Source organism: Bison bison, unplaced genomic scaffold (genome assembly GCF_000754665.1).
Source record: "Bison bison bison isolate TAMUID 2011002044 unplaced genomic scaffold, Bison_UMD1.0 scf7180017864332, whole genome shotgun sequence".
In the NCBI taxonomy this organism is placed as follows: domain Eukaryota; kingdom Metazoa; phylum Chordata; class Mammalia; order Artiodactyla; family Bovidae; genus Bison; species Bison bison.
Genome location: NW_011494904.1, coordinates 1,755,576 through 1,783,310, shown reverse-complemented (window position 1 = coordinate 1,783,310; position 27,735 = coordinate 1,755,576). Strand labels below are relative to the sequence as shown.

The window sequence follows — 27,735 nt, the reverse complement described above, 5'->3', positions numbered from 1 at the left end:
ATTTTTACTTTGTTTTTTATGCCTTTAGTTTGATCTCCAAAGTATAACTCAGTGTTATCAGATTTTGGTGCTGTGAGTTTACATTGCTAAGACCCTGTAGTAAAAAATGTAAAGGATGCCTCTGGAAAAAATGAATTCTAATTTGTTCTAACCTTCTAATTATTTGCTGTCTTATAGTTAAGTTTTATAATAGTCTTTCATTTTTTTTAATGACTTTCTGTTAGCTTTGAGAATATTTTTTGAGCATCATAGCTCTCCATTTCTCCATCCAGTCTAGTCTTTGGCAGATAAATTTTTGAGGAAGAAAACCAGAGTGCAGATGTCCAGTTTGAAGGGCTGAAGAAACCCTCAGGATTTAAAAAAAATTTATTTTTAAATTTTTAACCTTTTTCTTTGATCCCATCTGAAGAACTAGACTTTGATTTGACCAATAAGAAAAATAACTGCTGTTATCTTTGTAGATCACAAGATTTAGGTCTTAGAACATTAGGTTTCATTGAGGTCTTTTCTTTCTTTTAAATAAAAGGGAAAGCCATTTGGTCTGGGGCATCAGTGTAGGCTGAACGGTAGACTATAAACAGGCTCAAGTTCTGGTGATTTCTCAAGTGCCTTTCCAATATGGTAATTTTGTTCACTAAAATGCATTTGTTTATTTTCAGTCAAGATACTAACTTTTCAAATTTGGGAGGAAAAAAACAATATGAAAAAGACATCTAATTACAAAAAGTGTTAAAAGATCTGTTTACATTATTCTTCCTGACTTTGCTTTGTTGGGACTTTCCATAAACTCATAGCACTTTTCCCTGCATTACATCACAGACTTTATTTTTTCAAGGAACCTGTCCCTAGTGCCAGGTAGACTCATTACTCATATAAATCTAGGTTATATTTTTCTCGGAAAATTAATTACTTTGTACTGGCTACATATGGTGAGCTTGTCAGCAGGAAAGCTTTAACAAACTTTGGGGTAGTTTAATATAGGCTTTTAGGTAGTCTTTTTTCTATTTGCACATGAGGTAGTATATTAATATATGTTAAAATTAATATATATATAAAATTTTGCAAAAATAATATTTTGCATCAGGTATTAAAGAATTCTTTCCTTGTTTATTATTGTTTTTGTTCATGTTCAGTCTCTTAAGTCATGTCCTACTCTTTGTAACCCCATAAACAGCAGCTCAGTGATTACATCTAACCATCTCTCATCCTCTGTTGTCCCCTTTTTCTCCCGCCCTCAATCTTTCCCACCTCTGGGTCTTTTCCAGTGAGTCAGTTCTTCACATCAGGTGGCCAAAGTATTGGAGCTTCAGCATTAAGAGTCTTCTCCAACACCACAGTTCAAAAGCATCAGTTCTTCAGATCTCAGCTTTCTTTAAAGTCCAACTCTTATGTCTGTACATGACTACTGGAGAAACCATAGTTTGACTAGATGGGCCTTTGTTGGAAAAGCGATGTCTCTGCTTTTTAATACGTTTTCTAGGTTGGTCATAGCTTTTCCTCCAAGGAGCAAGTGTCTTTTAGTTTCATGGTTCTTGTTTACAGCAAAGTACCAAATACCTGACTTTATAATCATTACTGAGGGCATAGGCTGAAAGCAGAGATGGCTGTGGGTCCATAATACCCCTTCTGAATGGCTATAACCATATGTGTGCGTGTGACTGCTCCCTTGTATGTCTTATTGTTCTGAAGACTAAATTATAAGTAGCACAATCTGGAATCAAGATTGCCGGGAGAAATATCAATAACCTCAGATATGCAGATGACACCACCCTTATGGCAGAAGGTGAAGAGGAACTAAAAAGCCTGTTGATGAAGGTGAAAGAGGAGAGTGAAAAAGTTGGCTTAAAACTCAACATTCAGAAAACGAAGATCATGGCATCTGGTCCCATCACTTCATGGGAAATAGATGGGGAAACAGTGTCAGACTTTATTTTTTTGGGCTCCAAAATCACTGCAGATGGTGACTGCAGCCATGAAATTAAAAGACGCTTACTCCTTGGAAGGAAAGTTATGACCAACCTAGACAGCATATTCAAAAGCAGAGACATTACTTTGCCAACAAAGGTCCATGTAGTCAAGGCTAAGGTTTTTCCAGTGGTCACCTATGGATGTGAGAGTTGGACTGTGAAGAAGGCTGAGGGCCAAAGAATTGATGCTTTTGAACTGTGGTGTTGGAGAAGATTCTTGAGAGTCCTTTGGACTGCAAGGAGATCCAACCAGTCCATTCTGAAGGAGATCAGCCCTGGGATTTCTTTGGAAGGAATGATGCTAAAGCTGAAACTCCAATACTTTGGCCACCTCATGCGAAGAGTTGACTCACTGGAAAAGACTCTAATGCTGGGAGGGATTGGAGGCAGGAGGAGAAGGGGACGACAGAGGATGATATGGCTGGATGGCATCACTGACTTGATGGACGTGAGTCTGAGTGAATTCCGGGAGTTGGTGATGGACAGGGAGTGCTGCGATTCATGGGTCTCAAAGAGTTGGACACGACTGAGTGACTGAAGTGTTCTGAACTGACTGAATAGAGTATCATACAGAATGGTCCAGTACAATATAGTTATGTACAAATAGTAAATTTGTAATATTTAAATAAGGATACAAATTCCAGGTAAGTAAGTCCATTTGGAAACATTGTATAACAAATGAAATGACTTTATGAGAAGTAATCACAGCTTATATCTACTTTCTGTGCTAAGGCATACAACATCCAAACAATGATTTGTGCCCACTAAGAATGAGTATCCTAAGAAGGCCTCACTTTGTCTTTCTAAAATTTATTTTTATTACTAGAGTCATTCTATAAAGTAATTAGTAATATTTCCCATACTTTAAAAAAATGTCCCTTTTGAGCTTACAGTTTCTATCCTTCTAGGAGAAAATATTTTCTCTATATGGGAACTTGAAGACATTGCTTGGATTCAAGGAATTTTAAGACATTCCTTAGAATACTTTGTAGAGGGACTTCTTAATAACTGTATTAGTTTAGGTTTTAGAATCTTGATTGTATACACGTAAACATTTAACAGGTCAAATGGGTGGGAGAATACTATATGTACATTAGATATTTAAATTATTTGCTGAGAAAGTAGTAACTCTGAGAGTTCGGTTCATCTGAAGATACTCTCTCAGAGGTATCTCCTGAGAACTCTTTATTGCTCCAGTTTTGTTAGATGAGTTAACTGGGTTATCTTTCTGTGTTAGTAAGGTGGTATCTGTAGTGTCCTGTTGGAGTCTAATAAGTTCAGACTTTTGTACGGTATATTTTATTTTAAATAACAGTCATTATATTATGAGCAGATAGCTTTCTGTCTCCTTAATGAAATCCTATAAGCTTCACATGACATTTTTTTTTTTTTTTTTTTTTAGCTTTTCCTTTAGGGTCTGTGACAAACACAACTCTTTCCTATTTTAATCTTATATTCTGTCACTGTTTTTTCCTTGACCTTGCCTCAAAATACTGATGTTTATGATATTGAAGTTCACTGGTTTTGGTACTGCTGCACCATCAATCTGCTTTGTCTCAAATTTCTAATATGTTTGGTCAAAGAATTCACATGTAACTTAAACAATGTACATCCCAAGTCCTCCGGCTCCTTCCTCGTGTGTTGCTTGGATGTGGTTTGGGGGTAGATTGAAGGCCGGAGCTTGCTGGCCCTCTAGCCCCTTGTTCTTTGCGATGCTCTCAGCCTCTCTCACACCCAGGATAGGAGCCCGAGTCCGACTGCGCCTCTCGTGTGCGTGGCCGACTGTGGCCGCTGCTGGGCTCCTGCTCTGCGCGCTTCCCAGCTCTAACTGCCCCAAGCCCGTGGTGGGTGTCACTCTGCAGCCCTGTGTTTCTGAAGGAAGTCAATTTAGCACAAATTGAGACCTATTTACTGTCCCTCGATCTAACACACACTGTTAGTCAGCACGGTTCTTGCAGACAACAGTTGCTCTTTGAAGAAAACAAACCCTCTTTAGACCTGTCTGAATCTGTTAAATATGACCCAGCATTTTCAGTATTGAACAAAAATTAAAGCAGTGCTATGTGTGAATGCTCTGTAATTTGTTGCATCTGTATCCTGTTACCTTTTAAAAATTGTTTTTAAAAAAATTATGTGTACTTTATTTCTCAGTTAAACTTTGTCACTTAACTGAAGCTTTCTTTTCAACAAGCATTTAAATTGTTAATTTTTTCTTTGAGGGATGACTCTGGATTCTTCACAAAAACATGCAGGGTTTTTCTCTCTTCCCGCTATCAGTTTTAGGGGACATATTGCTTCTTCCGTACTGTCATACCAATAAATCATCCCAGATTACTTGCAGCCACACAGTACTAAAGTATACCATGCATTTTAAAGGAAATCTGCTATTTTCTCTTTAATCAGATGAGCAATGTGAAGAGACTACGGCCACGGCTCAGTGCTATTCTCTTTAAGCTTCAGTTTGAAGAGCAGGTGAACAACATCAAACCTGACATCATGGCTGTCAGTGCTGCCTGTGAAGAGATCAAGAAGAGCAGGGGCTTCAGCAAGTTGCTGGAACTGGTGTTGCTAATGGGAAACTACATGAATGCTGGCTCCCGGAATGCACAAACCTTTGGATTTAACCTTAGCTCTCTCTGTAAAGTGAGTTTGTTATTTGTTTTTCCAATTTATTTTTTAATTGGAGGAAAATTGCTTTACAATGTGGTATTGGTTTCTGCAATACAACAGCTCAAATCAGCCATAATTATACATATATATCACCTCCCTCTGAACACTTATTCTTAAATGTCAGCCCTGACTGCATTATTTATTCTTTAATTTGATATGCTCATTGTCAATAACTTAAACTGAACCATCAACCCAAACCCAGAGTGAACTGAGCTAATTTACTCAACCTCTGAACTAAATCCAAATATTACTTATCTCTGATCTGCAAATTCAAATGAAGAATTTTTGTTTAATAGCAAGATTGTGTTGTAAATCTATGGCTTCTCAAACTGATGAAATGGAACATCAAAATATTATTTAAGCCTAATATTCATTCAATATAAATACCTGCATATAACAGTATATATATTGAGAATTGATTGTGATTGCCACTAAAATTTTTACCTTTGGCTATTTAAATATTTCTTTGCATTTTTCTTTTTTGAAAGCTGACGAAAGGGAAAGTAAATTGAGACTGCTTTATATAAAAGGAAAGTCATATTAGGAATAAACATAACTCAGAAGTCATTAATGATTTTGAGATATTTCTATTTAAATATAATGTTGGAGGAGATGAAAATTTAGTAAGTTTAAGAGGTTTTTTTCCCTTCAGTTTTTTCTGTAGGTTAAATTTTCTTAGAGCAAATCCATTCAGTGTTTTATATAGCAGAGCTCTAAGAAGCGGGCCATAGTAATAGTGCTTTATTGATCTGCTTACAACAAATTCTTCTCAGTTACACAGCACAAGAAAAGCTTTCTCTTATTCTTGACCTGGTCACATCTACACTCCCTGATTAAGGAATTTGATAATTGTTATTGCCAGTTTGATAGGGGAGGTGAGAAACACGCTCAGCTTTAGCTGTGGGTTACTGAATGGTTAGTCTCTTGGTGCTTTCCTGGCTTTTCTTGCACGATTCCCCTGGCTTATGCCTCCTTTTGGTAGCAGTGCCTTGTGAACTTTTCTCCTCTCCCATATCCATCTTTTTAGCCTGCTATGTTCAGTGAAGATCCCTAGCAAGAATTAAGATGGGATTCATAAGACATGTGTTAAAGACTGCACATTTATAGAGTGCTTACTCTTGTGTAAAACACTTGTCCTCATCATTTCATTTTGTGTATATGATTAATATTTACCTGGGATACATGGAATTCATATTTTTCATATGTAAGCCAGTAAGCATACTTAAATATTTCAGTGGACTTGTATACTAAAGTTATGGCAGCAGAGTTAAGAGAGAATGGCTAGCTGGACTAAGGGAGGGCAGTTACTCAGTCGGAAAGGAGCAGGAATTTGAGCTGGATCTGGAAGGATGAGTGGGTGTTCCCTGAGAGGAAAAAGCATTCTAAAAAAGCATCAACAGTTCATATAAAGGGTTATATCATGGCATGTGTGAGTATACCAAGTGATCAGTTATTGTTGAAGGGGCTTCACTGGTAGCTCAGATGGTAAAGAATCTGCCTGCAATGCTGGGGATTTGGGGTCGATCCCTGGATCAGGAAGATCCCCTGAAGAGCGAAATGGCAACCCACTCCAGTATACTTGCCTGGAGAATTCCATGGACAGAGGAGCCTGGTGGACTACAGTCCATGGGGTGGCTAAGAGTCAGACATGACTGAGCGACTCAAACTTTCCCTTTTGGATGGAGGAGGAGTGGAGAAAATAGAAATGAAATAATAAGCTGGTCTCAATGATGAAGAGCTTAGGTGTCATGCCGTATGGTAAAGGCTTTATGAAGGCATGTTCTGTAGATCAAGTGATGTTATCATCTGTCTTCCAGGAAGATAATTGTAGCAGCAGGATGGAAGAAAGGCAAGCTGCACCTTCCAGTACTGTCACCATTAGCCATATATGACTTTTCAAATTTCAGTCAATTACTATTTAAGTAAACTTAAAAATTTTTAGTTCCTCAGTCACACTTAGCATGTTTCAAGTGAGTCAGTGTCCATACATGCAGACAGCGTAAGTATAGCACGTTTCCATCACTGTTCTATTGGACAGCGTTGGGTTAGGGGGTTATAGTGGGGAGAGACTCAGTGATTGGCTGACCTGTGTCACATAACCTATGAGGGCACCAGGGGAAATGGAGCTGAGAGGATAGCTGGGGATGGAAGAGGAAAAAGGGAGGATTCAAAGATAATTCCTTGCTACTGACGTGTTTGAAACTGTTGCTCAAAAGAGAGATGAGTTCAGGCTGATTTTGGTGTTTCCTATCTCTAGTTTCTAGAGTAGGCAATGGTGACCCACTCCTGTATTCCTGGCTGGGAGATCCCATGGAGAGAGGAGCTTGGTGGGCTACAGTTCTTGGGGTTGCAAAAATCAGATACGACTCAGTGACTAAACCACAAACAACAGTCTCTGTTACCTCAGTGTCTTAAAAGGCATCTGCTTGAAGCTGCCTTCTTTATATATTTTACATATATTTGAGGGTCCACTATGAAATGGTCACTGTGCTCTGAGATGATGGAGGTCTGACTAAGGTAGTTGCAAAGGGGTAGAGGGGATGGAGGGAAGTGTCCACGTTTAAGGAACATCTAGGAATTGGGAAGGCATGGTGATTATGAGTTTGGAGTCTGAAGGGCAAGGAGGCAAGCAAGATTGCCAGTTCAAGCTTCCCCTGAGAAGAAAGGAAGTAAAATAGGGCTGGGGGTGAGATGGCAGAGAAGTTGAGTCCACACGTGGAAACTACTGGAGTTTGCTTCAAACTGCTGAGCGTCTGTTCTGGCTTCAGATTGTGTATCTCGGAACAATGACCAGCGCACAAGAAGCTGACCACATGCCTTCCCTCATGCCTTCCCTCATGCCTTCCTTCAAAGAGAGGTGGAGACAAGAGGTTAGGTCTGATTAACGAAGAGGAAGTGCCTCGTGTAGTGCTTGGTCCGTAGTAAATGCTGAATAAATAGCTGTTGAATGGATAGCAGTGCACAAAGCAGTACATTCAGTGTTATGTAAAGACAGTGTTGTTATGTGGTTGAAAACAGATATCCTCTCATATTGATACACAGTTGCTGATGCATAATGATTTAAAACCCTTTGCAAATACAGTGCCTGCTGCTAATATTTTACTGTAGTCAAGCTATAAACCTGTTAATCTGTCTCTAGATAATAGGGTTGACTATATTTTCAGTCAGTGTTACTGGATATTTTGATCTTCCCTGTTAGGAGCCTTCTGTTGTACAAGAAACAAAATAAATACTACAACTTCATATTTTTTATTAGCCTACATGTCAAGCTGAAAGCATATATTGAACAAGATGGTATCTCATCATGTTTGTTATCAGAAGTAGCAGCTTGATCTTTGACAATTGTGATTGAATTTTCACACTGAGCATGAAGCATTTGCTTTGATGATAAGCCCCATACAAGGAATTCCATATTTATTTGACAGTAGAAAGACAGGGTAATATTTTAATCTGTTCAAACATGCTGGGTAATTATATGCCATTTAATATTCTATATCCAAAATCTTTACTTTTAAGTGTGCTTTATAAATTTAGCTTAAGTGTGTGGAAAGTTAAATTGTTAACTTTGCATTGTTCAGAGATAAATACATGAATAGTGAATTCTATATGCATTGTAATTTGGTTTTAGGGACTATATTATCTTCTTTTATATCTTTGATTGAGATGACTAATGAACTCTATTATAATTTATATTATGATAAACTATATTACAGTAAAACTATAACATCACTGACTCAATGGACATGGGTTTGAGCAGTCTCTGGGAGATGGTAATGGACAGGGAGGCCTGGAGTGCTACAGTTCATGGGTCACAGAGAGTTGGACACAACTGAGCAACTGAACTGAACCATAATAAATGAGTTCAGAAAGAAAAGATTTTACTTTCTTTTACCCAAAGATTTGATAGGGTCTGTGATAAATATAAAGATAAAATTTGAGACATAAAGTAACCATAGACTAGAATGTATTAAGATGTAAGTGTAAATTAAAGTAGGTGGTAGGCTTGAGGCTTTCTGATGGAAAAAGTGAAGTGCAGAACATGGTCATGAGACTTTGTGAACTAAATATTTTAATTTCTCTTATTAGCCAAGGCTGCACTTCATGTGAAATTTTGCCTGAATTTCATTATAAATGGAACATAGGATGTCGAGCAGTGTTCTTTTAAATAGCAAATGAAAAAAATCAATGTCATGAAGATCTTTCTTTTAGAAACATCTCCCCCCCATCAGCCACCCCCTTCCCTTGCAAATATGTACTCAGAGCGTGTTACAGGGTAACACTCTAAGAGAGCCCTCATAGTGAGATGCTGCTTCTGCTGCTATTTAGTTACAGTCATGTTCGACTCTTTGAGACCCTGTGGACTGTAGCCTGCCATGGGCTTCTGTCCATGGAATTTCCGAAGCAAGAGTACTGCAGGTCCTGAATAAAATATAATAATCTCAAACTGCTTATTATCCAAATTTAAGTAATATCTTTGGAGGATTTTACGAATGACAAGCACTCTCTCCATTCTTCTATATAGTCTGATGTTTATCCTTTTAAAAAGCCAAGCCATCAGAAAGCAAGGCACTTATACCATTTTGCTTAAACTAGGGATAGCATTACTATAACTGAAAAGTACAGATGTATCATCTGTTAATAAGCAGTTTGAGATTACATTCTTTTATCCGGACCTGCTCTTGACTAAATGCAAATTTGTATCCTTAGAAATCCAATCAGCAATCAGGTAGGTGCTTGTCTGACCAAAATGCCCACCTAGAAATATGTATATGTTGTTGGTGCTAAAATTAGTAATTTTAGAGAATCTGTGTGGAGCCAGGTAAGTCAGTATTCTAGAAAAAGGGGGTTGACTCAACCATCAAACTCAACACCATATCAAATATATGAGATGATTTTAACTTGTTTTTGAAAAGATGTTGTCAATTCAGAAACAATGATTATAACATGCTTGTATATATTACTGATGTCTGCTAAAATGTTTGATTTCTAAATAATGAATCATCCTAATCAGTACAATTGAATGATGGAGCTATTGTTCTAGGTAGCTAAACTGACTACCTGTACTGGGATAGTAAATATAAGTTTTGGAAGAGTTTACCGGTTATAAGAAGTTATATCAGTTTATGTAGTGTTAGTTGGAGGGGAGGGATTACAGAAAAACATCACTGTTGATTTATCTATAAATTTATCCATATTGTCACTTATAGGAAATTTCCTATTATCAGTGGCAGTAGAATGTTCAATTAATTCATTTCAGAGGTGAAGCTATCAAAGCATATGTAATAATGGGATGGTTGGTATCGGGAGTTAGATATTAAAAGCAATGGTGGCAGGCCAGTTTGAATTTTGTCTGTTACCTTTTCAAGTGCGTGAAATTCTTATTTGGTCTGTATGTTTCTTTTATAAGCATAGACTAACCAAAAGTCGGATAATTTCACCAAAGCTGTGATGGGGAGAGTTTTTAGAAATGTGTTTAGCCTCTTCATTCTTTGGTGCCTTTGCCAGCTGTTGAGAGTGATCTCTTGAAGTGATCTCTGTGCACAGCTCCTTCAGGGCTTCAGTTCTCACCCCACAGCGCCCTTTACAATTAGCAATGCGTCAGCCTCGCGTCAGATCAGGTACTTCAGCAGGCGTGGATGCGGATCCTGATGAGTGGCATCTTCAAAAAGATCCCACAGGTGATCTTTAATGTTCAGACTGAACCGAGAATCGTTTTATCTGTCTTCTGCCCGACTTACCCCAGAATGAACAATCCCTTATAGGTGGCCTGGAACCAACCATCCAACAAACATGCAAAAGCTAAACCTAACCAATATGAGAGCAAAACAAAAACGAAACAACTCTATTTCCTCACTTAAGGATGAGTGGTGAAAATATTCCCCAAAACTGATGCTTTTCTTTGGTGCCACGCTGAACACTCTTCTGAAAGTGAAGAAAATGAGTGAAAGGAGTATGAAGCTCAGTGACACGGTGCAACTGAAATAAGTTGATGGTCAGTGTCCTGAGTTATTTTTCAGGACTTGATCTTAGAAAGCAGAGTTTCAATGATTATGAAGAGCAGGAAGCAAATCCCTCTACCTGTTACATGTGGTTTATATTCTGCAAGCTTGTCATAGTCACACAGGTTACCACTCACCATCTTTTTTTGTGAAATCTTAATTCTTGTATATATCACCTTTTCCTTTACTATCTGAAGTTATTTTTAAGAAAGACCTTTGTCAAACAAACCCATTGTTCCAACGGCATTTGGTTTTTCAGAAGGATTTTAGAAGAATTTTTATTTGCTATCGGATTGGAAAGCCACCCCAGTAAGTTTTGGCATCCTTTGAAAATAAAGCAGTTTCTGGCCAAAGACTTGAAGATAACAAATGCCACACATCCAGCCAATTAAGTCTGTGAAAAATCTGACTTCCAAAGCAGTGTGAAATTCCTTAGACTGCTTAACTCTATCGGAGTTACTCATTAACATATTTAATCTATAGCATTTTCCAAGAAATAATTAATTAGCTTTACTAAATAGTGTTTCTGATAAATTATTCATATTACCTTTGTTTTCTCAGTTGCTCTTAAAATTAGAATTATCCCTTTATTAGAATTATAAAACCCAGGTGGCTTTGTTCACGAAGAGTCAATGTGCTGCTCATGTGCTGTCCTCTCCCCGCTTTCAAAACCAGAATTCCTGTTCTGTCAAACTCCCTGTCTCTGAAGCTGACAGCCTCAGATTCCTCCACTGTGCTTAGAGATAAAAAAAAAAAAAAAAGAAAAGATCTTAATGACCCAGATAATCACGATGGTGTGATCACTCAGCTAGAGCCAGACATTCTGGAATGCGAAGTCAAGTGGGCCTTAGGAAGCATCAGTGTGAACAAAGCTAGTGGAGGTGATGGAATTCCAGTTGAGCTATTTCAGATCCTAAATGATGATGCTGTGAAAGTGTTGCACTCAATATGCCAGCAAATTTGGAAAACTCAGCAGTGGCCACAGGACTGGAAAACATCAGTTTTCATTCCAATCCCAAAGAAAGGCAATGCCAAAGAATGCTCAAAGTAGTGCACAATTGCACTCATCTCACACACTAGTAAAATAATGCTCAAAATACTCCAAGCCAGGTTTCAACAGCACGTGAACCGTGAACTTCCAGATGTTCAACCTGGATTTAGAAAAGGCAAAGAAACCAGAGATCAAATTGCCAACATCTGCTGGATCATCGAAAAAGCAAGAGAGTTCCAAAAAAACATCTACTTCTGTTTTATTGACTATACCAAAGCCTTTGACTGTGTGGATCCCAACAAACTGTGGAAAATTCTTCAAGAAGTGGGAATACCAGACCACCTGACCTGCCGCTTGAGAAATCTGTATGCAAGTCAGGAAGCAACAGTTAGAACTGGACATGGAACAACAGACTGGTTCCAAATAGGAAAAGGAGTATGTCAAGGCTGTATATTTGTCACTCTGCTTATTTAACTTACATGCAGAGTACATCATGAGAAACGCTGGGCTGGAGGAAGCACAAGCTAGAATCAAGATTGCTGGCTTGAGTATTAATAACCTCACATATGCAGATAACACCACCCTTATGGCAGAAAGTGAAGAAGAACTAAAGAGCCTCTTGGAGGGTAATAGAGAAGAGTGAAAAAGCTGGCTTAAAAACTCAGCATTCAGAAAACTAAGATCATGGCATCCAGTCCCATCACTTCATGGCAAAAAGATATGGAAAAAGTGGAAACAGTGACAGGCTTTATTTCCAAAAAATGAAAATTAAATAAATAAATCTGAAAGAAAGTATTCTCTTAATCCAAGAAAAAACATGGATAAATGTATAATATTAAATAAAAGAACTTAATCTGAATAGCCTATATACTCTTATCCCCAACTCTGACATTCTGGAAAAGACAAAATTATGGAGATAGTAAAAAGGTCAGCATTTCCTAGGGGCTGTGTGGGAGGAGAAAGAAGGAAGGGATGAATAGGTGGAGGACAGGAAATTTTTCAGGGTGGTAAAAGTATTCCCTGTGACTCTGTAATGGTAGATATGTGACATTATACATTTGGCAAAACCCATACAACTTTGACAGACAGAATGAGTCCAAAATAAAGTTTGATTCTTAATAATAATGTATCAATAATATCAGTATTGGTACATACAGTTTAACAAATGTATCACTACTGGAAAATGTTATTGATAAAGGAATTTGTATGTGTAGAGGAGAGAGTATATGGAAAATCTGTATGTTTCCCTCAATTTGTCTTAAAGCTGAAACTGCTCTAAAATATAAAATCTGTTAATAAATTAATCATGATAAAACCCATTTAAAATTAATGTATTTGATCCATTTATGTTAACTAAAGAACATTGATCTCTTTAGAATCTCATTGTGGAATAAGGGGATAGTGTAAATAGAAGATCGAACAATATAATAGTCCAACAAGATAAAATTTTACTAAAATGCAAAAATGGTTTTCATGCTCACTAAAATCCAATAGAAGTATGTTTAAAACATAATTAAGAGATAGTGTGTCTGTGAGGGTATGGCAAAAATTTAGTTTAATTATAGAAGTTGACATTATTGAAAGCATTTTCTTCCTTATTTAATGTTTTAATTCTTGTCATTTAAAAATGAAAACCAATCATTGGTATGTTATTTTTATATGTGAATGCCCATAAATTTAATAACTGTTTTACCTAATATAGTTTATCTTTACCTTCTTTAAAATCATTATGAAAGTTTTGTTACATGTGTTAATGGTTGTGGCAGTGGCATAGAAGATCCAAAGCATCTTGTTTATGTTAAGATTTTAAATATCCATTTATTTTGGAGAGATACACAGTATTTTTGAAAAGTGTGATCAACACAGTGATTGTTCTTTAAATGTGCATTTAAGCATGTCAGGGAGTAGTCCATTCTGTAGTTTTAGTTGGTTTCCCTAGTAATTGTGGGCCTAGACATCGACTTTTTTAACTTCATATCTGAGCACTTATGATCTATTCATTGGCAGTTCATATTCAGACATCCATTTACGTGTGGGTACATGGAACTTACGTATAGAGGTGTTGTTTCAAAGACATACTAAGGACTTTATTCTGCAGGTGATTTAAGACGGAATGTGATGTTAGTAAATATACTTGGCTAGGTCTCTCAAATATGAAACTTTATAGTTTCATTCACACATGTTGGTATCGTGTTTTGACAACACTGATCCTGTTAGCAATATGGAAAGACTTTGAGCTTTCCTGGTGGCTCAGATGGCAAAGAATCTGCCTGCAGTGCAGGACGCACTAGTTCAGTCCCTGAGTTGGAAAGATCCCATGGAGAAGGGAATGGCTACCCACTCCAGTAATCTTGCCTGAAGAATTCCATGGACAGAGGAGCCTGGCAGGGTAAAATCCATATGGTCTCAACAAGTTGGACATAACTGAGTGACTAACACTTTCACTTTTTTCACTTTTGCATTTGAGGTAAAATTCAGGTAGCATTTTATTAATTTTATAGATGGATCAGTAGAAAGAATTCCATGCTTTCAGAACTAGAAGAGATTTCAAGGTAGAGGTATAGAGGCTTTCCAGGCTAGAATTAACATATTACAGAGTTTCCGTATTTTAAGTTGCATTCATTAGCGTTCTTTTATTGTCTTACTATTTTTAACCACTGTGTTTCTGAGAATTTTGATTCTTTTGATGCATTGTTTGTGTGCGTGTTTGTGTATGTGTGTGTGTGCTTAGTTGTTCATTTGTGTCCAACTCTTTGCAACCCCATGGACTGTAATCTAGATTAAATATTTTGTAGAAGAGCTGTATTTTATAGTGGCTAAGAGCTTTGGGTTCACATAGAATTGGGTTCAAATAAATCTTGGTTCTATTGCATATTAGCTGTGTGTTCTGGGATGTGCTGCGTGATCTTTCCAGTCTCTCGTACTCTCTTAATAATGAGTATAATACCAGCTGCTTCCTCATAGGGATGTTGTGTGTTGTAAGCACTTAACTGGTGTTACAGTATTTGGCTAGTCCTGTCTCCTAGTAAGTGCCACACAAACAAGAGTGGCCGCTGTTGTCCTCAGTTGTTTGCATTATTCACAAGGTAGGGTCTTCTAGAATGTTTGCGGAGTCATTACAGACCCTCATAATTTTTTCATTTTCCTGGTGTTCAGCAATGTCTACAACATCTCAAGAGTCAGTGCCAGCTTGATAATGTAATTAGAGTACAGGAACATATATAATGAGAAACAGTTACAAATCTGACAGTATTCTTAAGATAAAAGTTTCATTATTCGGATTATAAGGGGTTGTAGTTCTTTGGATTCTGAAAATTACCGAGAAGATGCTTAGTTTTAATTTGGAGTGTTTTCTTCCTTGTGACTAAAACAATGAAATGTTTTTTAAATGTCATCCAAATATGTGCTGAATACCTTAAAAATATTCCAAAACCTTTCATTGTAGCTACAAAGGTGTTCTATCCCAACTGACAACCAGGCCATGATTTATTACAGGATCTCTTTTTAACATTATTTTGTTTGGAATGAACAGAGTGGTTAAAGAAACTCCATCCATCTTTTTGTTTATTTGACATCTACAGCACATTAAATGTACCTTTAAGAAGCAATATATAAATAAGAAATTCTCCTTAACAGTAATGATTACTCATCAGTAAGATAATTTCTTGACAGTGATACCAAAGGAATCCTGTCAAGCAATGTTAGTGACAATTTAAATAAAGCATATTTCTTAAACTTAAGAATAACGTTTTAAAGCAGATATTTTAGCTTCGTTTTCTTTACAAGGGAAAGACTATGTTCAAGTTGTGTTTTTCTCTTTAACAAAATTAGCATCGTCTCTCAAGCTTTCCTTGTTCTAGCTCAATTGCTGATCATGTATGATGGATAATTAGTAGAAATAGAGTGTGCCCTTTTTGTTTTTAATGTTTATCAAAAGGTAAAAAAAAATATTGATCACATAAGTGAAGACTGTGATACATGTATTTTGTTGTGCTTTCATACATTTTCACATGCTTTCTGGAAGGATATTTTTGTTTTTTGATTTCTTTTTTTTTCTTTACGTGATTTGGGGGAAGGAAGGAAGGGAATAGAGTAATTGAGGCAGTAAGAATACCTTCTCAGCATTGTGCACTTTTTCCTGAGAATGTTAGGAACTGAATGAACAATCTCTGTCCTGGAATTTCGAGCAACTAGTAGTTTATTAAGTTCATCCATTATGAACAAATTGTCACTTATCTGTGTTTCTTAACTTCTTATCTTTTATTAGGTATATTTTCAAATCTAATTTGGAATTTGAGTATTTTTTTAAGCTCATAATTGTTAAATACAGATTTTGGAGGAATGGGAGACTTTTACTTATTTATTATTCAGTGAGTATATTTTCAAATGATAGATGGTGACCTGTATGGGAGTTGCTAACCTGCTGATGTCACCCGTACAGCCAGGATAGAACCCTCCTCCCTCAGTGTGTTGTCTTTATGATTGTCTCTATATATTTGAATCTCTATTTGGCCTACATCCTTAACATTTATTAAATTTGTAGATGCCATAACCTATAGTATGTACCAGAATTCTAATTCTGAAATCTTATCACTCTTGAGGAAAGATCAAAATGATCCAGTTGCTTATTGTTGAATCATAGACATTTCTTGATATATTTCAATCCTTGAAATAGCTGGCCATTTAGTTACATCACAAACAGAGCTAGAAGCTCTTGCAGGCACTTGTTTTAATCAGCATTCCACACAGACCATGTGTCTGGACTCACGTGAATGGAGCATGAGGAAGGCAGTACACTGGTGACAGTCAAGAGCCGGAAGTTCATAGAAGGAGGAGTGTTCTCCAGCCATCGCTTTAAAGAGGGAGGTGGGGAATAGAAGAATTCAGTATTGTTGTTGTTGTTCAGTTGCTAAGTCGTGTTCCACTCTTTGTGACCCCATCACATGACAGGCTTCTTTGTCTATCACTATCTTCCTGAGTTTGCTCACACTCATGTCCATCAAGTTGGTGATGCCATCCAACCACCTCATCCTCTGTCGTCCCCTTCTCCTCCTGCCTTCAGTCTTCCCAAGCATCAGGGTCTTTTCCAATGAGTTTCTTCACACCAGGTGGGCAAAGTATTGGAGGTTCAGCTTCAGCATCAGTCCTTCCAATAAATATTCAGGATGGATTTCCTGTAGGACTGACTGTTTTAATCTCCTTGCTGTCCAAGGGATCTCAAGAGTCTTCTCCAACACACAATTCAAAAACATCAATTTTTTGGCACTCAGCTTTGTTTATAGTCCAACTCTCACATCTGTACATGACTACTGGAAAAACCATAGCTTTGACTATATGGACCTTTGTCGGCAAAGGTATTAAAAATGTCTTTGCTTTTTAATACTCTGTCTAGGTTTGTAATAGCTATTCGTCCAAGGAGCAGGCATCCTTTAATTTTATGGCTGCAATCACTGTCTGCATTTATTTTGGAACCCAAGAAAAGGAAATCTGACACTGTTACCACATTTTCGCCATCTTTTTGCCGTGAAGTGATAGAACCAGATGCCATAATCCTAAATTCTAAGTATTCTCTCTACAGTTTATCACCCTCAAGGGATAAAAAGTTGGTTCTTAGGGAGCAAAATTGTCTTTCCTGTCTTACAGTCTTTTTGTGTAAAGCATAGATGTCCATGCAGTACAGAAACAGATATACAGTGTATGTATCATTTTTAAATTTCATATTTACAAATGAGTAGGAAAAACATGCCTGAAAAACTTAGTCAGCAATAATGAAAAATAAGTTTAGAAATGAAATATAATATACACTTACATACATCTCCATCCTTTCCCAATGTCTGCATTTAGATGTTGAGTAGAAGCTTCAAGCTCCCTTGTCCGAAACTGAAGCAATCCTTTCCCTCTGCCCTGCCCAGGCCTTTCTCCTCGCCCTCCCTGTTCAGCTTCTGTGAATGGCGTCACGTGCCGGTCCGTGCCCACCTCGTCCCCTTATCTCATGCCAGAGGCCTTACCGCAGTGCAGTCTGTTTTCTTCCACTGCCTGGATTATTACTGCAGCTTTAAAAATCATTCTTCCTGCTCTGTGCTTACCCTTGTTCTAATCTTTTATCCACATTGTGCTAGAAGGATCTTTCTAAAATGTACGCCTGATTATCTCTCATCTAGTTAAAAACCTCCCGGTTCTTAGGGATCAGAATTTTTTATCCGCAGAATGGTCTGCCTTTATTTTAATTTTCTGGCTTTTTCCTTCTCAGATTTCTTTCTACTCTCTCTACTTCCCCCTCCCCCCAACATACACTTTTATTCTGGAGTCACTTAGACTCCTCTCAAGTGCCACTTTCTTCGTCATCTTTGGTCTTATTCAAATGCTCTGCTACTGTGCCTTTGAGGTTTTTGCTTTGCTTCTGCAGCCACATACCACTTCCTGTCTACTGCTGTTCAGTTCAGGTACCCTGTCCTCCTAGGCACACTGTGTGATTATTTTTACCATACTCTTCGTCACATAGGAAGAAATGTATATTTTCCTTTTTTTACACTAAATGGCTTCCTGAGGAACAGCTTATTTGTTGCTGAATCTCCAAATCCTGTAGTATCTAGCAGGCATTCTATAAATATGTGCCAAATGAAAAAATGAACAAGTGTGTGAGGCTGCTTTAAGTGCTAATATTGTATAGATTCTTAAGTTGTCCTGTTTTCCTGAGCATTTTACCATATATTTTCCCCCCATGAAATATTGCATACTAGATTGAATTAAGCTTATTCTTTCTTTATGGGAAATATTAATGATTTAGACCAAAGAACAGTATATGATAAGTAGCTTTTCAAGTGTTTAAACATTGGCTTTTCAAATACAGCATTAACTAGTTTTAGAACTGATTTATTTCTTATCTGTAAAAAAACAGGATTAACGTTATTTAAATAAAAAGATTATCAAAATATTTTTGATTCTCTGTAATTTTTTCTCCCTCTCCTTCTGTTTAGCTAAAGGACACAAAATCAGCAGATCAGAAAACAACACTTCTTCATTTTCTTGTGGAAATATGTGAAGAAAAGCATCCTGATATCCTGAATTTTGTGCATGATTTGGGACATTTGGACAAAGCTAGTAAAGGTTTGTGCTTTTACAGAAAACATTTTCATATTCTGGGTCTTAAGTTGGTATAGAAAATAATGCCTTTTATTTGAACGTACTTGCCTCTTTGTCACAGTGTTTTCATACTGAATGCATCATTTTAAAATTAGAAAGTCACTGGAAATTTGCTTTATGAATTGTCATTTCTGCAGCTGTGAGTTTAGTTTGTTTGACTGGGTAATGAGACCCTCCGTTCAGAAGCTGGGAGCTCTGCAGTCTCGGCCCCGTGGACCCCTGCAGCCCAGCTCTGCCAAGCCCCGCGCTGTGGCCTGCACGGTGCTCCCTGCACGGGGGTCACTTCCAAACACCTGGGACGAGTGTGAGTCTGAGCCAAGCGCCGTAGGCAGCATCCCCTTGGCCTGAATTCCGAATCTCCATCCACCCGCCTTGCACGTAGAGTGTGCTTCCTTTGCCTCAGCAGGTACCAAACTGCCAGAGATTCCAGTCACTCCTCTCTAAAGCCCCAGGTTCTAACCTTCTTATCCCCACTGTGGATTTATGTCTGGTTATACAAAGGATCAGAGACAGGATAGGCCTTATTGATATTATTTATATTCGCCTTGAATATGACTTAGGCAATTTTTTGATCATCTGAAGAATCTAGGTTGTATATCAAATCAGTTCTGTGGGAAAAAACTTGACTCAAAAAATGAATTTATGAGTACACTTGTGTATGAATATATACAAATGTATGGATATATATTTTGGATGATACTTCATTTGGACCAGGAGAATATCTGTATCCTTTATGTGTAGGCCACTGGTTATTTATCAACTTAAAGAAGAATACTTTTTTCCTGCATTATACTGAATATTTCTTTTAAAAATCACTTGTATCATTTTATACTCCTATGAAACTTATTTCTTCTATAAAGTGGGGTTTATAGCACGTATTTTGCAGAGAGACATGTGACTGCATGAGAAATTCTTTCACATTTTTTCCTGAGATATATGTTTCTTTCAAGTGTATATCTTGTACAGCTGTTGCAAAAAAAAAAAGTTGGAAACAATGTTTTTTTAAGACATAAACTAAACTTTTAAACGTTCTCTCTTGCAGTCTAATGTTCTAATGACATTGGATTACTCCTTAGTTTGCACTTGTGCTTCCATAAAATGTTCTTAGCATAAGAAGATAATGTCTGTATGTCTAAGTGTAAATGTTTTAAGGGAATTTAAAAAGGGAAAATAATCCAAATAATTTTCTCATAATTAGCAATGTGAGATTGAGCAAAAGAGCACAGAGAAGAAAAGAAAAACATTAAAAATGACTCAATGATACTCAAAATAGCTTTTCAGTGATTAAGTTCATTAATACAAGGATGATAACATTCTTAAAACGAATTTTCTTACATTTTGGAATAAAATTTGACTATACAGGATGAAAAAGAATTGAAAGTGGGTTTTCTTGATGAACGTTAAGCTTGATAAGTAACAGAGGAAAAAGTGTTACCGAGTGCCTTGAAATATGGAGGAATTTCTTTTCCTGTGGAAAAGATTGTTGAGTAGTTATTATAACAGCTTATACCAGCATTATGTCTTTAAAAAGAATTAAATGAGTGTGGGCCTTTTCTGATAATAGCAGCTTGGATTTCTGATCATTTCACCATCTTTTCTACTAGTTCTAAAACCGAACAGTAAGCTGGAATATGCTTCTTTTTCAGATGTCCTTTTTTAAAAATAAAGTTTTTACTTAACGTCTTTATTGGGGTTGCGCTGGGTCTCCTTTGCTGCGCCTGGGCTTTCTCTAGCTGTGGCAGGCCGGGACTGCTCCTGGTCGCAGTGTGCGGGCCTCTCCCTGAGCTGCCTTCTCTTGTTGTGGAACACAGGCTCTAGGTGTGCAGACTTCATTGCCCCTGAGGCCTGCGGAACTTTCCCAGAACAGAATCGAGCCTGTGTCCCCTGCATTGACAGGCTGATACTTATCCATTGTGCCACCATGTGAGTTCTCAGATGCATTTTTTATGGTAAAACTTATTTTCTAACAGTTTTTGCTATGAATTAAGTTTTCAAAATATCATTTATCTATTTTGACTCATTTGATTGTGCTAAAAATCCAGTATAAACATTGTATTTTGCTTTTGAGAAATGTTTAACTTTCATAAGGGCTTGCTTGCAGAGTTGTAACTCGGTAATGAGATTCTTCTGCTTTCTCTTTCGGTGTTTCTGTGGGGGCATTCTGGGGCCTTGGAGGCTTTAGTTTCCATCTGTTACAGTAGAGGCGTGCATATGTGTATGGGTCAGCAGATACCGTGAACAAGTTTCACAGGGAGCAGCCGACTTCATATTTGAAATAGAAAAGCCATCACTGAGAGAATTTTTTTTATAGTGTAGGTGATTGTTGAACCTAATTTCTTTTTATGATTGTATTACCTTATTGATGGATGAGATTTTAGAGGAACAAATTTAATGTTTTAGATAAAATAAGTCTATGTTTGCTTTGGAAAGTTTTAGTGCTCTTGTATTTTATATCATCATTTGAAAGTTTCCAGATTTGAAGTCTCCTCAATGAGCTATCACATGAATTAAAAAGTGTCTTTGTTTTTGAGACACAACAAATCCTGGCCATTAGGTACTCCTGGATCAGCAGGGAGAACTTTCATTACAACTAATGAGCTTACCCATATGACAATTTTCAAGAATCTACTTCATTAGGGCTGCTTCTCTGCTAAAAGATAATGGCTTACAGCTTTTCTGTTGTATTTCAGTGAAAATATTTTGGGTCATTATTATATTTCTGTATACCATTGTAATATTTCTTTCCTTTATGGATTTTGAAGGGTTGGATACATTTTCCCCTGGTCTAAACAGTTGAAATTAATGAACTCTAATCCATGATGGTGTTACTGATTATTTCACAATAATTTCATCATTAAATTGGAATGGTATTTTACTAATGATTGGAAAATATGACCAAACTTTGGGGATTTTGGAATGTATTAAAATAATACCAAGGTAAATTTACAATTTCACCTTGTTGAACCCATGTCTTTTTAGGGTATTATAGCTCTTCCCTGGTGGCTCAGATGGTAAAGAATCTGCCTGCAATGCAGGAGACCTGGGTTCGATCCCTGGGTAGGAAGATCTTCTGGAGAAGGGAAAGGCAACCCACTCCAATACTGACTGGAGCATTCCATGGACAGAGGAGCCTGGCGGGCTACAGTCCATGGGGTCCCAGAGTTGGACACGACTGAGTGACTAACACTACTATTACTACTACTACTATAGCTCTTCCAGATATTTCCATTTTTCTCTAGATAGTTAACCGTGAATTCTCGAGGTGCCATGCTAATGTGCTTTGTAACTCACTTATTCATTCATTTAACAAGCGCATGCTGTGTGACTACTGTGGACTGTCTTGCTGCTGGTCCAAGGTGTGGTTTCTGTGTCTTGGCGTAGCCCCAGTTACTTTACTCTCATCTGACTTCTGTCCCAACTGACTCCTCCCTTTTCCTCTCACATATTTGACTTCTTCCCCTTCTTCTATACATCTTTTCAGTAGTGCTGTTATTGCTGGTCTGATACTGAGTCCTTCCCTTTTTTTCTCCCTGTAGCTTCTCCTTAGGTGATCTCTTTAGTCCCCAAGGGCTTAAATAGAATCATTAAATTAATGACTTACAAATTTTTTTCTAGACTTCCTTCTAAGCCCCACACTTGTATATCTAACAGCTTACTTTTCAATCTCTAGCTATGTTGCAATGTATAGATCACCCTTTGCTGTAAATGTGGCTCTTGATTACAACTCCCTTACTGTCTCTTCTCCAAATTTGATTTACTTGAAAAAATCCTTCTTTGTCCACTTTCTTCTGATTTCCTTTTTCTCATTTCCGTGACCCTTTGCAGCCCTTAGCACCTCAACTGAGAATGTGTGGTAGTTTCCATGGGGAGTGGCTGCTGTGCTGGAAGGGCCTCTCACTCTCTCCTGTGTCAGGAACCTGACAGGAAATGTCCTTTCCTTTGGTGCTTCTTCCTGGTGCTTGCTGGGAGCCTCACCTAAGTGTCTGTGTATTCCAGTCTGTATTTAAGAGTAAATTTTTAGATTTTCCAGAAGGTCTTAGACCACTATTTAAGGACTACTACTCTGTGTTAGACACTATTCCTGGAAGTGCTGAGAAAGGAAGTAGCTTCCAGAGAGAGGGCAATAATAAGTGTGTTTTCAGAGTGGGTTTAATGATTGCCTGTTTCTTATTTTTTTTTAACTTTTTCCATTTCTACATTTTCAGCTTTCAGGAGCATTATTTGATGTTTTATATTTGAGTTTTTGTTTGCTCCATTTTATAGACCTCTCTGCTTTTAAGACTGTTTGTTTGCTTTCAGCTAGTAATTCCTTGGTCTGACCCAAATATTTGTCAGTCAAATACATCTCCTGGTTTTCAATTCCTCATGACTTTCCAACATTTTATGATAAATGCCTTACTAAATACCAAATGTTTGTCTTTTGTTCACCTACTGTGAGCACTTAGAGCGCTTAATTTCCAGGTGGCTGCCACCTGGAAATGCACAGTGTATGAAAATTTCCAATTCATCTGCTGTAACAAGCAGAAAGCATTTTCAAAGTCTTCCATTAACCTCTTTATGCTATAGACTTCCAAAAATGACAATTAAAAATGTATTAGCAAGTTGGATATGTATTTTAGATATTCAGTATTATTTATTATTTCAGCTTCATTTTATATTTTAAGTGTATATTGTAAATATATAAAAGTATTTATTGTACAACAAAATTAACAGCACAGCTAACATAATTTTTGGAACCATTGTGTCATGAAGACTAACGTTGGAGTCTCATAGTTTTGCAGGATAAATAATTATTTTGGTATTTCAGATCAACTGTAAAATACTAGAGTTTTAGGAATATACACATTTGTGTGTATGTCCGCCAATACAATGAAATAATTTGACAGGACACATTAGGGGGGGGGGGGGGGTGGCATTTATAATATAATTTACTTAAAAGAAAAAACAACCATGTAGGATATCACTTTAACTGAATTGTCAATAAAGAGCAAAAACTATATTGTTGTGGGCTGAATTCTGTCCCCGTATGTTGGAGCCCTTCATATGTTGAACCTCTTCCTATGTTGAACCTAGTACCTCAGAATGTGACTGTATATGGAGATAGGGCCCTTAAACTGGTGATTAAGTTAAAATGGGACCCTTAGGGTGGGCGCTAATACAGTCTGACTTGTGTCCTTATAAGAAAAGGCAATTTGAATACACAGAGGAGACATCATGGCTGAGCATACAAAGACCAGCCCTGTGAGTGCACAAGAGAGAGTAAGAGCCAAGGAGAGGTGCTTCAGAAGAAATCAAGCTTACGAATTAATATAATAACTTGAAACATTTTTCTTGCTTAGTTTTTTGGCATTAGAATGGCCTATTTTTTGTTGTTGTTGCTAAGTTGTGTCCGACTCTTGTGACCCCCATGAACTGTAGCCCGCCAGGCTTCTCTGTGCATGGAATTTCCCAAACAAGAATACTGGAATGGGTTGCCATTTCCTTCTCCAAGGGATCTTTCAGATCCAGGGACTGAACCTGCATCTCTTGCTTGGCAGGTGGATTCTTTACCACTAAGTCCCCTAGGAAACCCAGAGTGGCCTATACTGCATGATTTTTACTTTATCAGATAATTTGAAGAAACAGTTATAGACCTGCAGTGTTGGGTGTTCACTAGTAATTAGTTTAGGAATAGCAAAGGTTCTTATACAAACCATGAATTATCACATGATTTTAAATAATTATTACAAGTATGCATCAATTCTTTCTTGACTATAGGCATGACACATAAATTAGTATATGTATGAGGAAATATTGAGGCATTCTAAATAAATATATTCATGAGTGTTTACATTTAATTTTCAGAATGCATTCTTACATCTCCTGGATTTTATTTTTGAATGCATTCATTTACATTGAGCTAAATTTACAAATTTTAGTTTCGTTTCATCATGTCTTTGCTCACTACATCTGCATATATTTCTTTACCACTCTCTCTGTTTTGCTACTATATAATATTTGAATTTTTCTGGTAAGCAAGTAGCCAACAAAGACTAGTTGAACTCTGAATTATCTATTGACACTTTTCCAAAATTGAGATATGAATAGATGGTTTTACCCTTTTTTTTATTAGCATGTGGAAATAGTGAAAATATTATTCTACATATGGATGGAGAGTAAGAAGCTATGTCAAAAATCTAGTCTGTGACTCCTGTTTAGTTATGTCTCAATGATCTATTTTGACCATCTCTAGCCATCTAATACATATACTCAGGAATTGTAAAACAATTTTAATATTACTACAAACTAAATATAATTTAAAATAAATTTATTTTAAAAAGGCAATTCACATGTAGGTTTGCATATACTTACTAAAAGAGCTGTTTATGTAAAATTTTACATTCAACAAGTTAACACTTTTAACATAAAAGGGTATGATGAAATACAAATGAACCATTCACAAGGTAATTGCAGCATTTATGAAAAATATTTATAGTGCACTGGGAATGTGGTGTACTGGTAAAGAACCAATAGGTTCAAGTTGTTTGGTGAGCAGGATTTTACTTAAATCTTGCCAGTTTATTTCCACGGACTGTCTATGTAAATTTGGCATCTAAAGTTGAAATTGGCGACTTGCATATGAGGTTGTAAATATTACACTATTTTATAATACAAATGTAAACTGTTTTGGAAGGCAGCAGAAAGGAATACAGAAAGATTATGGCCAAAATCTCTAGAAGGATTAAGGACTCTGTAGACTGACATTGAAATACACTGGCATGAAGGAACTACTTGCAGTTAAAGATTGCTTTCTGAGATATGGAGCTGGGAACATTTCCTGAATTGGCTGCTGCTCGGGCTGATAGATGATGATGAAGAAGAAAACTGCATCAGGAAGACCTCTATATCTTTTTGGAGGTTAGCAGACTGAAAGTGGCATCAATACAGTGTTAATCTTTTTGAGAAACTAGCAGTTTACAGTGTTTGCAGATTTTTGTCCTCCTGCAGATTTGCAATAGCTACTTGAACAGTTCTGTCAGCATCACCTATGAGCCAGAGCTAGCGTCAAGTAACAGGCCAGGGGCAACAGGGACAGCCAAGGTCTTGGAGCTCTCTTAGGCTTCTGGGTAGAAAGCAGTATTTACTGCACTTCAGTTTTGCAACATGAAGTGGGAAATTACAAACCAGGTAGATAAAACTCCGGGGTGTTCTGAAGTATAGCTTAAATATAACAAATCTATGTACTATAAAGACGCCTATGCAGTGGATGGAGCAAACACAGTTCTGGCTGGCTGCTAAATTTCATTACTCACAAGGTTGACATGTAACCAACTGGGTGAAGAGTCGTGGAGCTGAAAAGATGCTGAAGGTAGAACTGCTAACTGCTTCCCAGAACCAGACTGTTCATACAGCTTACAGAGTCTTGAATTAGTAGTTGTATTAGTTTCCTAGGGCTGCCATGAGCTATCACTACACTCCGGTCGCTTTAAACAGCATAAATTTAGTACCTAGCTGTTTAGAATACAGAAATCCAGGTGTTGGTAGGATTGGGTTCTTCTGGAGCCTCTGGGGAGGGGCCATCCAGTGCCTCTCTCTCAGCTCCTGGTGGCTGTCACCAAGTCTTGCATTGATCTGCCCTGTTTTCATAGTGCTTTCTTCTCTGTGCCCCTGTGTTCTCACTTCTCACTACAAAGACACCAGTCATTTGATTTAGGTCCCACCAGGATGATTTCATCTTGAGATCCTTAACTCTTTACAAAGATCCTGTTTGAAAATAAGTCACATTCTGAGCTGGGCGGATGTGGAGCTTGGGAGACACTACTCAACCGAATCCTGCCATCCTTGTTATAACTCCCATAAGTGCATGGAGGCAGCACCATCATCTCTGAGTATTATAAAATAATACTAAAATTAATTATAAAAACTAATTATAAAATAAGAGTACACTGTTAGGTTTATATATGGAACACATTTATATTATGTTGTGAAATGTTTGGGCATTTAAGGGTTATTGTTGATGAGCTTGTGAAGCAATTAAAACTGAAATTTATTAACATGCCTCTGAATTTAAGGAGGTTTTATTGACAGGTAGTGATGATTTCAATAGTTCTAGTAAATGACTTCAGTGAGTGAAATAAAAACGTGATCAGTTCAGTTCAGTCGCTCAGTCGTGTCCGACTTTTTGCAACCTCATGAATCGCAGCACGCCAGGCCTCCCTGTCCATCACCAACTCCCGGAGTTCACTCAAACTCATGTCCATCGAGTTGGTGATGCCATCCAGCCATCTCATCCTCTGTCGTCTCCTAATCCTCCTGCCCCTCATCCCTCCCAGCATCAGAGTCTTTTCCAATGAGTCAACTCTTCGCATGAGGTGGCCAAAGTATTGGAGTTTCAGCTTTAGCATCAGTCCTTCCAATGAACACCCAGGACTGATCTCCTTTAGAATGGACTGGTTAGATCTCCTTGCAGTCCAAGGGACTCTCAAGAGTCTTCTCCAACACCACAGTTCAAAAGCATCAATTCTTCGGCACTCAGCTTTCTTCACAGTCCAACTCTCACATCCATACATGACCACTGGAAAACCATAGCCTTAACTAGATGGACCTTTGTTGGCAAAGTGATGTCTCTGCTTTTTAATAGCTGTCTAGGTTGGTCATAACTTTCCTTCCAGGGAGTAAGCGTCTTTTAATTTCATGGCTGCAGTCACCATCTGCAGTGATTTTGGAGCCCAAAAATATAAAGTCTGACACTGTTTCCACTGTTTCCCCCTCTGTTTCCCATGAAGTGATGGGACCGAATGCCATGATCTTCGTTTTCTGAATGTTGAGCTTTAAGCCAACTTTTTCAGTCTCCTCTTTCACTTTCATCAAGAGGCTTTTTAGTTCCTCTTCACTTTCTGCCATAAGGGTGGTGTTATCTGCATATCTGAAGTTATTGATATTTCTCCCGGCAATCTTGATTCCAGCTTGTGCTACTTCCAGCCCA

At 37.5% G+C, this 27,735-nt stretch overlaps 1 protein-coding gene across 1 annotated transcript in view; it reads left to right on the top strand.

The window, feature by feature from the left end:
• Positions 1–27,735, top strand: part of DIAPH3 (diaphanous-related formin 3) — a 563,671-nt gene that overhangs the window by 309,924 nt on the left and 226,012 nt on the right. The window contains exons 22-23 of the mRNA XM_010853857.1: positions 4,371–4,610; positions 18,605–18,734. Coding sequence (XP_010852159.1) covers positions 4,371–4,610; positions 18,605–18,734 — 370 coding nt within the window. The remainder of the gene's footprint in view (positions 1–4,370; positions 4,611–18,604; positions 18,735–27,735) is intronic.